A 19,002-nucleotide genomic window follows, 5' to 3' on the forward strand; every position below is an offset into this window, starting at 1 on the left:
TACTACTACTTCTACTACTACTACTACTACTACTACTACTACTACTACTACTACTACTACTACTACTACTACTACTACTACTGCTGCTGCTGCTGCTGCTGCTACTACTACTACTATTACTACTACTACTACTACTACTACTACTACTACTACTACTACTACTACTATTACTACTACTACTACTACTGCTGCTGCTGCTACTACTACTACTATTACTACTACTACTACTACTACTACTACTACTACTACTACTACTACTACTACTACTACTATTACTACTACTACTACTACTACTACTACTACTACTACTACTACTACTACTACTATTACTACTACTACTACTACTACTGCTGCTGCTGCTGCTGCTACTACTACTACTATTACTACTACTACTACTACTACTACTACTACTACTACTACTACTACTACTACTACTACTACTACTACTACTACTACTACTACTACTACTACTACTACTACTACTACTACTACTACTACTACTACTACTCCTACTACTACTACTCCATCAAAACAGCAAGAGCGTAGCAAATTGGGTTCAGAGACTGGCTTAATTAATTGGTCACGTAGAGCATGAACCAAACAGTTGCACAAGATGTCCAGCCGAAGATGAGTAAAAATTCAACAGTTTCCGAATACTTTAGAACCTTTTCTAGCACCGACATCAGCAAGCCGCTGCTTTCATTACCATGGCAAACTCTAATCTTTGTTACTTTTTTATGTGTTAGTCGTGATTCTTTCTTGTCATTTTCGTAAGCGTTATCATCGCCGTCTTGGTTTACGCAATCGTTGGTCTCTATCGTCATTGTGTCGTATTTAGCCGTGGAGGAATGATCTGGTCGTGTTTTCAGCGCCGATGGGATGTTGGAGTACTCAAAGTGTTGTTGTTATTGCTGTTGTTGTTGTTGTTGTTGTTGTTGACGATTTTTGACATAATGTAAACGAACGTTGGCCATAGAAATCAAAACAGACAGCACAGATGTGCCGAAAAGGTTTCCCAGATATTTGTTTACGGCAGGAATGCCGTAAGTGGCGTAGGGTAATTTGCTGCTGCTGGTGCTGAGAAATACAGCTATTGCAAGCAGTACAGATACACCAAAACTGATATTTTCTCCCGACTCTATCGGCACGATGAATACGAAGCAGTTGAGAAAGGATAGGATGATGGGAGGAACTATATCATTGATCATATAGAACGTCGGCTTTCTTTTTACTTTGAGAGTAAAGTTAAATATGGGGACGCGTAGCGATGGTGGGAAGTTTAAATAATCCACTTCGGCTTTGGTTTCCAAAATGTCCCATCCATAGTTGGTAGCTATTCGAGATGTATCGATGTCCTTCCTCTTCATGACGAAGTCCAGAGGATCAGAGTACCACGTGGATATGAATATGATGTGACACGTTTGTTTGTCATAGGGAAATTTGTCCATATTTAGATTGCAAGATGTTGTAAACATTTCGTCAAACTGCCACGAAACGAATCCACCGACACGCAATCGTGGAGATATATGAGTACTTTCCATGCCCAAGCTTGTTCTTATCGTTTGGCTATTGTAGAATGTCAGCGACGGCTTCCAAAAGTCCTCGAACTTTGTAATCAGTGTGCTTTCGGGGTTTGAACCGAGGCCTGGAAAATAACGTTCAACCCGCTTTATAATCTCGTCGCTCCAATTAAGCGAGATGTAACAACGCGTGACAATTCTCTGCGTTACGTCATCGATGGAAAGTAATTCGACTATTTTCAGCTCAGCCTCTATTTTTATCTTTTTGCTTTGATCTTCTACCGGTCGAAATAGGGGTACGTAGTCATACTCTGCAGATAACATAAACGACCGCGAGTACGCACGTGTCAATGTATTATAATCAACTTTTGGTTTTACATTTGAGGTTTTCCTTGTCAACATGGCTGCTGCTGTGTTCCATGAGTATTCCCCACTTTTATTATGAGCTTTTATCACTGCGGTTGAGTGATCAAAGGAAGTGCTTACACAAGTTGATAAGACCGTGAGGAACGGGATAATGATAGTAAGCATAGAGCAAAGGCTTTTGATGGTGGCCGCCATCTTTACCACCTGCTTCTAAATAAGGAATTATATATATATATATATATATAATATATATATATATATATATATATATATATATATATAATAGATTGTCTCACCCTTTCAATAAATTGTTTCTGTTTATGTATTCTTATGAGTTTATCGCGCTTTGGCCCCTATGAGGTCAATTTATGAAGCGTAAAAATGACAGAATGACTTGAATGCTTTTGTAGTTTTTATGTGAAATTCTCGAAGATCAAAGCCGTCAAAATCTAATACCGACTCATTAGTATGCCAGAAAAACGATATCTCATACTGTCGAATACGATTTTGGATTTTATGTACATATATGGCTGTTTAAGTTATTCAGCTTACAATAAAAGATCAGGTTATTGACCTGTGAGCCTGTATGGATAGTAGGATTGCTCAGTGAGACCTATATAATTTCTAATATATGATTAAGCTATTCTGTGAGGTCTGTTTTGCTGCTTAAAATCTTGATTACCAGAGCAATTTGTCGACCATTAATTAAGAAAGATCCGAATGTGGTCAGCACTTCGGGCTACGCGATAAAGGAATGAGATGGAAATTAGTCTTGAATAAACGTTGACTCCATTAAAAGTTCACACTATCTGGACGACTTGAGATCTGTGGAAAAAGTTCAAAATATTGGTTGTCATTGAATAGCTTTTGTCACTAACGGTTTTTCTTGTAAATACTATACGACTGGCATATTTTGATTAGATTAACCCGTTAACTGCAGTACTCTTGAAAGACACGTATTAAAAAATTTGGTTCTCTGGCCAATGTTTTCACAACGTGTCTTTCCAGGGACGGCATTTCACTGGGCAAAAGACAAAGACTCCTAAAACAAACCGATAGTTCAGGCAATGGTTAAGAGGGGAAGAAATACAAGAGAAGACGTAAAAGAGAAGGACACTGGATCGGTAGTAAACGGGAAATATAAACAAGGAAATTTATGGTATTCGATACCATCTATGACTCATGTAACTAATTTCAACTAACACACCATCCCCAAAACTGGAATTTTTCCTTGTTACCCTGTAATTTCAAAGATTTATTCCCCTTAGGTGGTAATTAAAGGGAAATCAATCGAAATAAGTCTAAATCCTTTGAAAATTATCATTATTTACAAGAGAAGCTAATTACGACGCTAATATATATTTTTTTCCAGATTCCTTCTATGACGAAAAATTATTTGCACGCATCTACAATGTTTCTCAACAATATCACGACCATTTCATGATAGATTTCAAAACTTTAAAGAATAATATACGCAAAACGTTGCTTATATATACAACTGAAGACCATTCAATTTCAAGTTCTCTTTCAATAGTGATTATTTATATGTATTTATTATGTTGTATATCAAATTATACCTTCTCTTATAGCAGTTGATGACAATGCTTCTCTTTCAGATTTATATGTATATATTCATGTATATAATATGTTGTTACTCATTATATAGGTACCTTCTGTTACAGAAGTTAATGACAATAATACAACTAACTTTCAGATCTGAAGTTTTGTCGTGCGGCGTGACACCACAAGAATTTGAAAGAACAGATGATGGAAGAAACTGATAAGGGCAAAAACAACACGCGTTCGTTGTTTTTGTCCCCACAAAAATCCGTACCCAATTTTTTAATTATTTACCCCATCAAAATATAATAATACCTTTTAAATAACTTGACGAGAGAAGCTATAAGAATTGTTTTGGGGGCCTGTTGAAATTTTTAAAAATTCAAGGATGCAGAATATTTATTTTGCTAATTATGGCTTTGATTACGTTGAAATGTCGGCTGATTGCCTATCTGAAATGATATTTTTGTGCGGAATTCTTTTTTCATAATGATACTATATGGTTTTTATATAGCGCCTTAAGCCCGCATCTCATCACGATTGTAGAACAGACAGTGAATTGGATTCAGTAGTCTGATGTCACGCCGCCCGGACGGCGGCCATCTTGGTTCTAAACAAAGAAAATCATTACTTTTTATTCTTCAAGCTGGCTAGAACTTTTCATATGTCTTGTGATCAGAATGTGTAAAAGTCAAAACATGATCAAATTTATGTTTTTTCCCCCTCTGGCTACGCTTTTATGCTCGTCGGGGAAATATTTCATACGGGGGCGTCCGCCATCGTTCCGATAGTTTAGAGCCAGTGTTACTAAGTTACCATGCGTCATTAGGAAGGAAGTGCCGTTACGACTATTGAATCCTATTGACGATTAAGGAACAGCAACACTCATTTTACATGCGACAGTAGCAGAATGACTTTCTGCTCCCCCTCCCCCCTCCCCCTCCCAACGCACAAAATGATAATAATTACATCAAGCCTTCAAAATTAGATCATCAAATTGAACAGGGAAGCGTTGTTTTTTTTTTCTGTTAGGGAGTTTAACGCCCCCCCCCCCCCCCCCCCCAAAAAAAAAAAAGGAATAAATTACAAAAAAAATCTCGCGATCACATGATTTAAACACATTTAAAACGAATGTTTCACGGCTCAACTGATACTAAATGTACCTTCAATTTAATTTTGCCATTATTTTATTTTAATCCATGATCTATATTTCCGAAAACAAGCAAAACATCGACATTCCAAAGAGAAAAAAATAACCATAACGATAACAGGATCCAAACATGTTGAACACAGCCAATGTGCCAGATTAATTTAGAAAAAAAATACCAAAACAAATCACAAGAAAATCATAAATGGTCTGAAAAAATGCCAAACCTCTCCATGCATAACATTTCGTACCTAAATGCATGTAAAAGGGGAGAACAACAGTATTGTCTTTATCCTTATCCCATAAGTATGTGTCTTGATTTAATAATATTTTATATTGCCTTGTCAGTTCACAGGTGAAAATTTGTATATTTTAAAAACTAGAGTCGATTTGAATACCAGTGAAATTATTCTGTCAGAACTTTTTTATAATGCTTTTTGCAAAGTCCCAACGTACACCGAAGTTGTTTTTTTTATTTTATTTTTTGGTGGGGGGGGGGGGGGGGGGGGGGGTGAGGAGGGAGAAAACATTTTTAAAAATGTATTTGTGTTCCCAAAGTACACCGAAGTGTTTTTGTTTTTTTGTTTTGTTTGTTTGTTTTTTTTTTTATTTTGTTTTTGTTTTTTTTTTTTTTGTTTTTTTTTTTTGGGGGGGGGGGGGGGGGGGGGGCTGGATAGTTTTTTGTATTCTGCATTTATACAGGCTTGTGACTGTCTTTGCGTAGCCATCGTAACTTATAGATAGTTTGAAGTTGACGTCACTCGGGTCTTTGTTATTGTTTTTTGCCATCCGCGCTTATGAGTAATGCTCACTGAACTGTATTAATCTGACTATAAACGTTCATGGATACACACAGTTTTGTGTGTTGGTCCGTTATACTTCCGGATGGCAATGTTATGAGCTTCTTAGCCAAGCGCACACTATCTATAGCCTGACGCTGACCAAAAACTACGTCAAAAGACAAGTCTTTGGTCACAAAAGAAAACAAATCGTGAGTTATATTCAATTGTTCAACCAATGGAATCACTTTTACCTTTGAGCTCTACTAACGATAACTCACCAGACGCTACGCAAACCTAAAAAAAATGACGGCAAACTATAAGTCTTAGAGGGTTCTGGAGTCAGGCTATAAATATGTTAACGATGGCAACGGTCTGTGGCCGAATGTTGTGGTCCTGGAAAGGACTCAGGGCTACAGTGCGTGCGGGCGTTCCTTCATCTTATGCGAGGCCGTTTAGCTGCTGAGCATCCCTCACGGCTCGTTGACGGCACACGATGAAAGTTGAGGAGTGGAGAAAGTAGATCGAACATAATAGAAAAGATTTATAAAGTTTGAAGTTTTCCAACTTTATACCCTGGAATTTCAAAGATTTATTCCCCTTTGGTGGTACTTAAAGGGAAATCAATCAAAATAAGTCTAAATCCTATGAAAATTATCATTATTTATAAGAGATGCTAATTACGACGCTAATATTATTTCTTTTCAGATTTACATATATTTTTTCTATGACAAAAACTTATTTTCACGCATCTACAATATTTTTCAACAATACTACGACCATTCATACCAGTTTAATGTAGATTTCAAAACTTTAAAGAAGAATATACGCAAAAACGTTGCTTATAGATACAACTGAAGATCATTCAATTTCAAGTTCACTTTCAATATTGATTATTTATATGTATATATTATGTCATTTATCATATTATGCCATCTCTTACAGCAGTTAATGACAATGCATCTCTTTCAGATTTATATGTGTATATATTGCATGTTTATATTATGTTACTAATCATATGCCTTCTCTTACAGCAGTTTATGACAATGCATCTCTTTCAGATTTATATGTATAAATATATTATGTTACTAATCATATATGCCTTCTCTTACAGCAATTATTTACAATTCATCTCTTTTAGATTCCACTACTCTAATAGACAACTTAATTTTCAAACCTGAGGCTTTTGACGTGCGGCGTGACACAATCAATGTTTCCTTTCAAAATTAAAAAAAAATAATTCAACGATTGCAGAATATTTTTGCTACTTTTTCGAAATGTCGGCTGATTGCCTTAAAATGATATTTTTGTGCGGGACTCTTTTTTATATGCGGCTATCTGGTCTTGTGGTATGGCACTCGCTTTCGGATCGGAAGGTCTTGGGTTCGAGCCTCGCTCGGCGCATAGTTAAAGTCCTTGGAAAAGACTCTTTTCTCACATTCTCTCATCGTACTCAGGTGTAAAATGAGTACCTGGCGGTCGTTGACAGAAAAAAAATTGTAATATCGCCTAACAGGCGTCATGTTTCGTTCTACATGTTACGTACGTGTTGCTGTTGGTCAGCGACCCCTTGTAAAGCGCTTTAAGCACATTTAGTGGATATTGCCCTATATAAAAGCTCAATTAAAAAATATATATAGCGCCCGCATCTCATCAAGACTGTAGAACAGACAGTGAATTGACGAATAAGAAAAAGCAACACTCAGTTTACAAGCGGCAGTAGCAGAATTACTCTCCGTCCCCCCCCCCCCCCCCTCCCTAAAAAAAAAAAGAAAAGAAAAGAAAAAAAAATCAAAAAAACAAACCTCACTCTCGCATAATTTAAACAAATTTAAAACGAATGTTTCACGGCTCAACTGATAATAAATGTACCTTCAATTTGATTTTGTCATTATTTTATTTTAATCCATGATCTATATTTCCGAAAACAAGCAAAACATCGACACTCCAAAGAGAAAAATATAACCATAACGATAACAGGATCCAAACATATTGAACACAGCCAATGTGCCAGATTAACTTAATCTACCAAAAAAATCACAAGAAAATCATTGGTCTGAAAAGATGCCAAACCTCTCCATGCATAACATTTCCTACCAAACTGCATGTAAAAGGGGAGAAAGAGATGATTGTTTTTATACCTATCCCACATATTATCTTTTTAAAAACAATTTATTTAAGCTATGGAAACTTACCTTATAATTTGTAAGATCAAACTGCTACAAATTGTTCTCAACACACTTGGAATTTTCTCTTGTAATTTTCCACACTTCGATCTGCCGCTGGTTAGTTTATCTCTATCTTTCAAACTGACTAGATATAGTTGTTCTCTTCACTTCACTGCCAACACAGTTCTCTTACTCTTATATTATTTTATATAAAATCTCGCATCATGAATCTTTCAACTCGTATCTAAGTATGCATGCAGTATGCTGTAATGTTCATGTTATTCTGCAACACAGCTTACAAGCTGATATGTCGGGTTGGCGTTTTAAAGCAGAAACCCCTATATATTGCCCGTAAAACATTTATCAACCGTATTTACATTTTTAGAACCGTTTCTATTGTCATCTTTATAGATAGTATGCACTTGGCTAAGAAGTTCACAACATTGCCATCCGGAAGTATAACTGGCCAACACACAATACTGTGTGTAAGCATGATCGTTTATAGTCTGGTTAATACAGTTCAGTGAGAATTACTCATAAACGCGGATGGCAAAAAACAATAACAAAGACCTGAGTGACGTCAACATCGAACTATCTATATTTGGTAAAGTAAATACATGTGACCCAGTGTTGATATTTTGATGACACATAAAATTTAATATTAAGACAGATGATTTGAATGATGAGATTTTCTCCTCTGACAAAACTTAAGTTAATAATTATATTGTTATTCAATTTTTAATTATTTTTTTATTGAGGGGGGGGGGGGGTGATAAAACTTAATTCAAATCATTTTCATTGAAGCGACGCGTTAAGGTAACAGACTCAAAACATCTGCCCGCCAGTAAGAACATAACAACACCCAAAACTGTGTATAGCGAGAACGAACTTGGGACATTTAGCTCTTTGTTATTGTTTTTAGACAGCCATTTTGGTGATTAGTTCTCACTAAATGATATCAATCAGACTACAAACGTTCACAAAGTTTTGTATGTTGGTAGTTATATCCGGCTGGCGAATTTTGAGAGTCAATTACCTGCGCACAGCAACAATATAACCTTAAAATTGTATTGATCGTATGCGCTTGGCTAAGAAGTTCATAACATTGCCATCCAGAAGTATAACGGACCAACACACACAACTGTGTCGTGTAATCATGAACTTTTATAGTCTGGATAATACTGTTCAGTGAGAATTACTCATAAGCGTGGATGGCAAAAAATAATAAAAGATAAGAGTGACGTCAACATCATACTATCTATAGTTTGATGATACGTTTTAATGAGAACTAATCACCCTACTGGCCGTCTAAAAGCATGAGCAAAGAGCCGAGTGGCGTCAAATTGATTTGTTCTATTGATGTTCTGCATTTAGCTAACATATTCACAACCACCGCCAACCCGATATAACTTACCAACACACAAAACAATGTGTAAACTTAAACTTAGTGAGAATTTATCACAAAATGTGGCTGTCTAAAAACATTAACAAAGATCTGAGAGACGTTTACACTATATAATACTTTAACTGTTATGTAATATGTACATAGTATGCGCTTGGCTAAGAAGCTCACAACATTGCCATCCGGAAGTATAACGGACCAACACACAGAACTCTGTGTAACCTTGGACTTTTATAGATTGGATAATGCTGTTAAGTGAGAATTACTCATTAACGTGGATGGCAAAAACAATAACAAGGACCCGAACTATCTAAAATTATGATAAACTTCTCCAATATTAATGAGTTTGATCTATATTACCTTTCCATGTGCTCGGGGTCATTGATCACATTGCAAAATGTGAAAAGTTGTTCACAATTTTTGAAATATCCAATATCACAATTGGACATTTTGCTAAAGTTGACACATGGGTATGTTTACATTTTTTAAATAAACAAAGCAGCGTGTTTACATTTATAAGTAAGAAATTTATTAATGAAATTGTTTCGATGGCTCCTAATGAGAGCGAATGGTCGAAACAATATTGTAGAAGTTGATCATAATTTTACATGAAATCAATATATATATATTTATATATATATATATATATATATATATATATATATATATATATATATATATATATATGCGTTGGAGTAAAATACTCACAGCATATGCCTGCCAGATGAAACAGACACTACGTATGACTTTAAATGTTTAGTCTGATTGATATACTTAAGTTAGAATTGTTTTTCATGTTACTTTTTGCCTTTGCCTTGGAATGAGATTACTTGGTTTATCATGGCCCTGATTGGGGTCCTTGGCTGAGAGGAAAACAGTCAAATGTGTTGTTTTATAGTTTTGAGATATGATTATTTTCCCCCGTAAATCATCTCTCTCTCTCTCTCTCTCTCTCTCTCTCTCTCTCTCTCTCTCTCTCTCTCTCTTATATATATATATATATATATATTATATATATATATATATATATATATATATATATATATATATATTGAGTCGTGTTGGATACAAATATGGTACGAATAGTGCTCAACATGTAGCAATGGAGCGAATTATTATTGTAGTATTTACCACGATGTTGGAGTCAGTCTACATCGATGTTTCAGGCCTTTCAGCCATCGTCAGGACTGTGTGTTACATGAGTTTGGTTTATTGTGCGTTGTTGCTTGTTGACGAAAAAAAAAAACAAAAAAAAAGGTCTGTAAGGAGAGAGTTAAAAGACCCTCATCATTGATCTGTTTGTCTCTTTATCTGCTTTTCTTTTTTTTTAAATTTGGCTTTAAAATTGCCAAGCTGGCAAAATTCGATTAGCGCTTCCGCACAGACCAGACTAATTAATCCTAATTAAGCCATTATTACATTTGTATGTCAGATGTTATAGACTATATAAATATGATAAAGACAATGTGCCATGATTATTGGGAATGATGGTAGACAGAATATGATTGACATTTTAGCTAGCTTTTTATCATTACATGGAAAGTCAAGATAAAAGACAAATTTTCGATAGAAATATGGAAATGTATATAATAATAATAATAATAATAATAATATAATATAATAATAACAACAACAAATAATAATAAAAATAATAAATAATAATAATAATAAATAAATAAATAAATAATAAATAATAATAATAAAAAAAATAATAAATAAATAAATAATAATAATAATATAATAATAATAATAATAATATAATAATAATAATAATAATAATAATAATAATAATAATAATAATAATAATAATAATAATAATAAAATAATAATAATAATAATAATAATATAATAATAATATAATAATAATATATAAAATATTATTCATCCATAGCAAATATTTTGTACAGACGTGTTCAACAGACAAGATAAGTTTTTTATTTTTTATAGATTAGATACATGCCCCCTTCCCCCCTTACGTGTTTCTGGATTATAGTATCCCATACATTCTTGATATCCCTAACCTTTAGTTGGTGTCAGTAGACAACATAATATTAATTATCACATAAGTCTGACGATATGCAGCTAGCTCCATATGACATGTCAGTTAAACCAGCAGGTATTCTTCTCCCTTTAATGGAAAATTGCAATGGAGGTGTCCAACACTCCAGACAATTACTGAACTATATATATATATATATATATATATATATATATATATATATATATATATATATATATATATATATATATATATATATATATATATATATATATATAAATGCAAATTGTCACTCACATTTTTTGTGGCCGAGACGATTCGTTTCTGTGTCTTACACGTCTTCAGTCGGCGTAATCCATAGTAATGTCCGTAGAAAAGTTCTTACTCCAAACTCAAGTTGTTTCGTTGTGTAGTGGTGATTAGTGTTGATGTGTATTGGCATTGTTGTGATGTGCTCTCATTGCTGATATTATGGGTGTGTGTGTGTGTGTGTGTGTGTGTGTGTGTGTGTGGGTGTATGCGTGTAGGTGTGTTTTGTGTGGTGTGTACATGTGTGTGTGTGATAGTGTTGTGGAATGTGGTTGCGTGGGGAGGCGGGGGGGGGGGTGAAAGAGGGGGAGGAGGGGTATAATGGGGTCGGGAGGGGTGGGGGGGGGGGGGGAGAGGGTTTTTGGCCTTTTGCGTTTTGAGCTTGACTTTGTTAGAGTGTCTGCACATTGTCATTAGTTCTGATCTTTTGTTTAAGGTGCTATTGTTTCTGTAGTTGTGTTATATATTTCCAGTTTCTCTGTCAGGCCTAAATTGCATTTTCTAGCACCGCATCTGTAAGGGCTGCTTTGCCTGACGACCTCCCAGGCGATTGTTGGTGTTTTATTAGTGTTTATTAGTTCCCAATAGTGCATTGCTAATTTGGTGCTTTTTGCTTTGCTTTCATGTGTTATGGAGGCTTTGTGATTGTTGTATCGTGTTTTGAATGGGGATTCTGTGCTGCCGATGTATTGTGCTGCGGTGTTATCAGTGGTTATGGTGGCTTTATATATATATATATATATATATATATATATATATATATATATATATATATATATTAGTATGCGCTTGGCTAAGAAGCTCATAACATTGCCATCCGGAAGTATAACGGACCAAACACAAAACTGTGTATCCATGAACGTTTATAGTCAGGTTAATACAGTTTAGTGAGCATTACTCATAAACGCGGATGGCAAAAAACAATGACAAAGACCTGAGTTACGTCATCTTCGAACTATCTATATATAAAAGGAAGGACACTCACATTTTTCTGTCGATACATTTGTTTTTTGTTGGCTCTAAACAACATTTTCGAGCACTCTCGTACCTACAGGTCCCCACCAAAACTCATATATATATATATAGCCATCTATCTGTATATATATATATATATATATATATATATATATATATATATATATATATATATATATATATACAGATAGATGGCTATATATATAACTGTTAGACAAAACAAAAAGAAAATATACAAGAAGAAATCATCACTACAAATCAGCTTGAATCGAGTGGGAATCGAACCTCTGACCTCCTAATATTCTGGTTACTATTACACAACAGAGTAGGTTACCCGATAAGTGGAACGACTTATTGCTTACATTCTTCACACTGATACGCATTTCCTTTGTTTGTTTTTGTTTTTGTTTTAAGGGTTTTACGGCGCTTGCAGCACATTAAGGTTATATCAGCACCAGTAAAAAGGAAGAAAATGGGATAGTAAAAAGTTATAGAATTACAATTAAAGCACCCAAGAAAAAGTAAGACATAGGGGAACTGGGAACAAATAGGGATCAGATGTAGATTCCAAGAGCATGCCACCAATGTACTTAGTTTGAGATCACCTATAAGTCTCATCCGGACACAAACACAAAATCCAACAAAGAGGAATACACTCAAATGCTTACATTATACATTCAAAATAACAAATATAATAATATATAACAGAGAGATGATTAACAAGGAAAAAAATATCACCATATCAATAACTATGCATTTGACTGTTTCCCTCCCAGCTAGGACTCCGGCCAGGGCAAAACCAAGTAATCTCATTCCAAGACAAAGACAGAAAGCATGTTGGATAACAGAGGGGATAGAAGATAGTATGTACCCCCCTGCCCACTATGGGAGGTCAGGAACCCCACCCAGAAATAGAGTTTATAATCATAATATCAACATGACGTGTCTAACTTGGGGTTTACCAACCATTGCGGTAGGGTTTTTTGTAACCAAAAATATAGTCCTTCAGAGATAAATGACCCATGAAGCTAGAGTATATCCCAGTTTCTATGGCATGAAACTGACAATACTAATTGCCCGGCCTTGGTCATTCACACAAAGATAGACATGGGATCTAAATGAAGGCAACCAGAAAGTCATAAGACGCTGTCACACACCAAATCGAGTTAAGGGGGGGGGGGGGGAACATCTCTAGAATGTTGCATTCGACTATCTCCTTCAAAAAGATGTCTCCAGACAGGGCCTGGGCAAAATCGTGGCATCTCAGTACAGAACAAGTAGAACACACAAAAAAAAACACACAAAGAAAAGACCAGCCTAATAAATGTACAGGAGCACAACCTTCGAGAGATCCCTACTACTACTAGTAGCTGTCACTAACCGCCCATTGCACGCTATTCTGAACTATCTGTTTAGACAAACACTTCATCTTCAAATAAGTCGGGATGGCTTTAACGTCGCAGAGATAACAATTTCATTTATTCAGCTTTGAATTCAACAGGTTTTTGTATAATATAATATAATATAATATAATATAATATAACAATTTACTGTGTAATATATTATTGTCTGAATGTACAAAAAGATTATAATTCTGAATAATATATACAATAATGTCAACAATGGGTAGGCAAATGAACAGAACAACATTTTATATCAACAGAATATTATCAACAAGTGCTCAAAATAACAGTGACTAATCATGAAGAGTTCCGACTCTTTAAACAAAAAATTGTATTGTTTTGTTTTGTTTCTGAAAAAAGTTTATATTGTTTTGTTTGTTTTTAAGGGTTTTGCGGCGCTTGCAACACATTTTGGTTATATCAGCGCCAGTACAAAGGAAGAAATGGGATGGTAAAAAGGTGTAGAATTACAATTAAAGCACCCAAGAAAAAGTAAGACATAGGGGAACTGGGAACAAATAGGGATCAGATGTAGATTCCAAGAGCATGCCACCAATGTACTTAGTTTGAGATCACCTATAAGTCTCATCCGGACACAAGCACAAAATCCAACAAAGAGGAATACACTCAAATGCTTACATTAATATATTCAAAATAACAAATATAATAATACATAATAGAGAGATGATTTACAAGGAAAAAAATATCATTTCCCAAAACAATAACTATGCATTTGACTGTTTCCCTCCCAGCTAGGACTCCGGCCAGGGCCAGGACAAAACAAAGTAATTTCATTCCAAGACAAACACTGAAAGCATGTTGGAAAACAGATATAAGGGTATAGAAGACACAGTATGTACCCCCCTGCCCACTATGGAAGGTCAGGAACCCCACCCAGAAGTGTGTTCCGTCTTAAACGTTTATATGTAGTATAGTCTGATGGAATTTGTGAGAACTACTCGTTAAAAATAGCTGGTTAAAAACGATAATAAAGAGCTGATTGACGTCAGTTTAATTCATTCTATAAACTAGATGCGTGAGGAAAATTGAGTTTGAAGTCACGACAATCAGAAAAAGTAAACTCAAGGGGTTTTTATTTTTTAAAGTTTCAGAAACAAAATCCACTTTTTTCAATGGGAGCGATCTAGCTACATTCAGGTTTTGATCCAACGGAGTCATCGATCATACGATCTGTTGCTGTTCAACGATTGTATATTTCCCATTAAATGTATACACACTGCTTTGTTTTTGAATGTTCTAAATATACCCATAAGAAAAGCTGAACAAAATTACCTGTTGTCTGTATGTTGGATATTTTAAAAAATATCGTGAATGCTTATCACTCCATTGACCATCTTGAGTAACATTTCGCAATGTGGCCAAAAAGCACGCGGAATGGTCATGTAGATCTAGTCCATTATTGTTGGTTTTGTTTTTAAGGCTTTTACGCCTATTGAAACTCATTTAGGTCGTTTCGCGCCAGTAAAAAGAAAAAAAATGAGATTACAGATTCACAATTGAAAGCCTACAAAGTAAGACAAAGGGGATTGGTTCCATTGTTTTTAAGGGTTTTACGGCGCTTGCACCGTTTAGGGTCATATCAGGACCATTAAGAAGGAAGAAAATGGGATAGTAAAAGGTTCTAGAATTACAATTAAAGCACCCAAGGAAAGGTAGGACAAAGGGGAATTGGTTCAAATAGGGAACAGATGTAGATTCCAAGAGCACTCTATCAGTGTACTTAGTTTGAGATCACCTAAATTTATGTCTCATCCTGACACAAGCACAGGTCCCTACTTAAAGGAATACACTCAACTGTTTACAAATCATACAGGGTAGAACACAGAATAATACAGTGCATAACAGATATATGATTTACAAGACAAAAGACAAAAAATATATTCCAAAACTACACATTTGACTGTTTCCCTCCCAGTCAAGGACTCCGGCCAGGACCAGGACAATGCCAGCAATTTATTCCATTCCAAGAAAGACAGAAAGCAAGTTGGAATACAGATATAGCAGGGTAGAAGACGAAGCAAGTGACCTGTCCGCCATGGGAGCTCAAAGTCCCCACCCAGAGGGAAAAAATGGGATAGTCTAAAAATCATCGATTTACAATTGAAAGCCTACGAAAAATGTAAGATAACAGGGGCTGGTTCAATTAAGACACTAATTTGAACTTAAATCTTGTGTAAATTCAAGCTTTTGATGATTCAATCCGACATACTACTGCTTTGTGATGGTCGGTCGAATATTTAGTATATATGGCACACAGACTAAAATAAGAAATAATACTTTAATTCTTTTACAGCGAGATGGGGTATCATTCAAATCCAAACATTTTCACAATGAAAATATTTATCTGATTAGAATTAAATTTCAGATCTGTTTTCACCAAGAGAGCAGCAATAGGATTAATCAACTCAGACTCGGTGGTTTAAACGGTAAAATCTAATCGTTACGTCACAACGAAACCGAAAACATTTTCGTTAGATTTTAGAAATGTGTACGAGTCTTATTGAGAAATATTTTCTATTTTAAAAAAAAGTTATGTAGATATTTTATATCGCTTGTATCTATTTATTTAAATTTATATATTTATTCATGTATTTATCTAATTATTGATATTTTTAAAATCAATTTACTTATATGTATTAATTTATTCTTTTACTGATATAAAATAAATAATTTATTCTTTTACTTATATACATATTCTATATAAATGAATCGATTTATCTATTTATAATCTATTTTATTATTTATCTATTCGTTTATTCATTCAACTATTTCATTTGGTGAATAGACAAAGCAGGAAAAAACTTGTGGACTCTGAAGTAATCCATTGGGAGCGATGGGTAAAAATTCCAAAGAAACGCTTAACAAAATGATTGAATCAAAAATAATTGTAAGAATATTTTTTATGAACTCCTCCAAAATACGTATGTGAAGTATTAGGCTCGTTTATTTGGGTTTTTTTTTTTTGGTTTATTTATTTATTTATTTATTTTTTTTAAACATCGCAATTTCAGGTAGCCAAATTTGGAAACCAAATGATTCGACACTCACGAATGTGGCTACTTGACATCGTGATATTCTTATTCTCTCTTTCCATCAGGCACTTCTCCCTACCCCTTTATTGCTCATCATTATTGATACAAGTGTCCGTTCCCTTCTTTTTTTTCCTGAAGATATGGTATTCGCCAACTAACATTGCAGGGTTCTTGTGACCAAAAACACAAACGGTATTCATAAAACAATTTGACAACTCTTACATCGGTGAACATCAAGCGACTGTCATGGTCATTTGATGTTGGTTTTGCTTTTTTTAAAAAGGGTTTTACGGCGCTTGCAAAACATTTAGGTTATATCAGCGCCAGTAAAAAGGAAGAAAATGGAATAGTCAAATGATTTGAGATTTACAATTAAAGAATCCGAAAAAAAAGTCAGATAGTGGGGAATGGTTCATGTAGGAAACAGATGCAGATTCCAAGATCATACCACCAAAGTACTTAGTTTGAAATCACCCTAATGTCTCATCCAGACATCAGCACAGGATCCCATTAAGAGAAACAGACTTAAATGTTTACAGAATATATCCAAAAACAGTATACATAACTAACAATAGATTAAAGCAAGATGATTTACAAGAGAAAAAACATTATCTCCCCAAACTCACATTTAACATTTGACTATTTCCCTCAAAGCTAAAGACTCCAGCGAGGGCCAGGAAAAAACTAAGCAATCCCATTCCAAGACAAAGACAGTAAGCAACTCAGAAAACAAATTATAAAAGGAGATAGAAGACGCAGCAAGTGACTTCCTGCCCACCATGGGAGGTCAAAGGTCCCTAAAAGGTCATTTAACGTATACAGTCGTAGCCTTCGTAAACTCATGGCCTGATACTAACCCAAAATATTCGTCATAAAAGAAGACGAAGATCATGGGGAAAAAAATAATTGTGTGTTGAGCATTTCTAACAACAACAACTCATTTTTCACTTTCGTTTGGTGATCGTCGTCTGCTTTTGTGACGTAATTTTTTTGGTCAATAGCAGACCTTTAGTTTACGAAGACAACAATACAAATCTACTGAATGACCACATTTGCTGTCTGCGGAAAGAATATAAACAATTTCTTACAGATACACCGACGTTTATGTTACCAAACAGCTTATTATCCATTATAAATTATTTTTTTCTGAGAACTGACAACAACTCTGACCGTCTAAAACGACAACAAACAGTGTTGTATGACGTCAAATGCATTCCATCTATAACATAGGTTTTGACCTAAAACAAACACAACTCGGAAATCAGGGGGGGGGGGGGGGCTCACAATGAATTATCGAAACTGTTGACCAGTTCTTGCTGTTGTGGTTGGGAGTACACATTAGCCGTCGTGGTCACGTGGTTCTGCTGTTGTCTTCCGCCTTTCTTGAGTTCTTCATAGCGACTGTGGAGCTGGTCAAAGTTGATGCTGGATTCTGTCCTGGCCACTGACCGGTTGGATCCCGTTTGAGATTGGGCTGGAGTGGAGGTCAATGCGTCTCTGGTGGGAAGTAAAATAAAAAACAATTCTTGATGATATTTTGTAAAAATAATAAAGCGCCTAAAATGTTTACGCCGTAGATAAGTTTTGCTACCAACGCAATAATATTTTGTTGTAAATATTTAGAGAACACATATCTTTGCCAAAACTGATGTTTTGTTGTTGTTTTTTTAAAGGGTTTTATGGCACTTGCAACACATTAAGGTCATATCAGTGCCAGTAAAAAGGAAGAAAATGGGAAAGTAAAAAGTTCTAGAATTAGAATTAAAGCACCCAAGAAAAGGGAAGACAAATAAAGGGGAATTGGTTCAAATAGAAAATAAATGTAGATTCCAGGAGCACACCATCAAAGTACTTAGTTTGAGATCACCTGAAAGTCTCATCCAGACACAAGCACAGGTCCCAACTAAGAGGAACACACTCAAAAGTTTACAAATCATATATAATACGTAAACAAAACATAATACAGTGCATAACAGAGATTATTTACAAGGAAAAAAAATATCATCTCCCAAAACTATCTATACATTTGACTGTTTCCCTCTCAGCAAGGGCATCCGGCCAGGGCCAGAACAAAACCAAGTAATCTCATTCCAAGACAGGCAGAAAGCAAATTGAAAAAAAAAGCTTTTAGGGAATAGCAGACACGGTAAGAACCACCCCGCCCACTATGGGAGGCCAGGAACCTCACCCAGGCCAAAACTGAGGAAGATGCCCAAATAACCCTAGAAAATACAGATATAGCCATATGCCTCACCAGATACCAAAACGGACATGCAAGTCACTCTTGCAATCTTCACTCTATTCCCTAAACAAAAATCCAT

The 19,002-nt window shown here is 35.1% G+C and overlaps 2 protein-coding genes across 4 annotated transcripts in view; both read right to left on the bottom strand.

The window, feature by feature from the left end:
* Window positions 1–360: 360 nt before the first annotated feature.
* On the bottom strand, window positions 361–2,081 carry LOC144959248 (neuronal acetylcholine receptor subunit alpha-6-like). The gene has a single exon (XM_078891790.1). It carries the CDS (start codon window positions 2,079–2,081, stop codon window positions 906–908), a length of 1,176 nt encoding a protein of 391 aa, XP_078747916.1. The 3' UTR covers window positions 361–905.
* A 14,520-nt stretch (window positions 2,082–16,601) lies between these two features.
* LOC144959008 (uncharacterized) overlaps window positions 16,602–19,002 on the bottom strand; it is a 112,195-nt gene continuing 109,794 nt past the window's right edge. For all 3 annotated transcript variants that reach the window (XM_078891335.1, XM_078891334.1, XM_078891336.1), the window contains one exon: window positions 16,602–18,178. In XM_078891335.1, coding sequence (XP_078747461.1) covers window positions 17,962–18,178 — 217 coding nt within the window. In that variant the 3' untranslated portion in view covers window positions 16,602–17,961. The remainder of the gene's footprint in view (window positions 18,179–19,002) is intronic.

The sequence above is a fragment of the Berghia stephanieae genome, chromosome 13 (assembly GCF_034508935.2).
Source record: "Berghia stephanieae isolate SIO BIC M18660-M18661 chromosome 13, UCSD_Bste_1.3, whole genome shotgun sequence".
NCBI lineage: Eukaryota > Metazoa > Mollusca > Gastropoda > Nudibranchia > Aeolidiidae > Berghia > Berghia stephanieae.

Coding starts and splice junctions, on each gene's coding strand:
- LOC144959248 (XM_078891790.1), bottom strand. CDS start 2,081: ATGGCGGCCACCATCAAAAGCCTTTGCTCTATGCTTACTATCATTATC.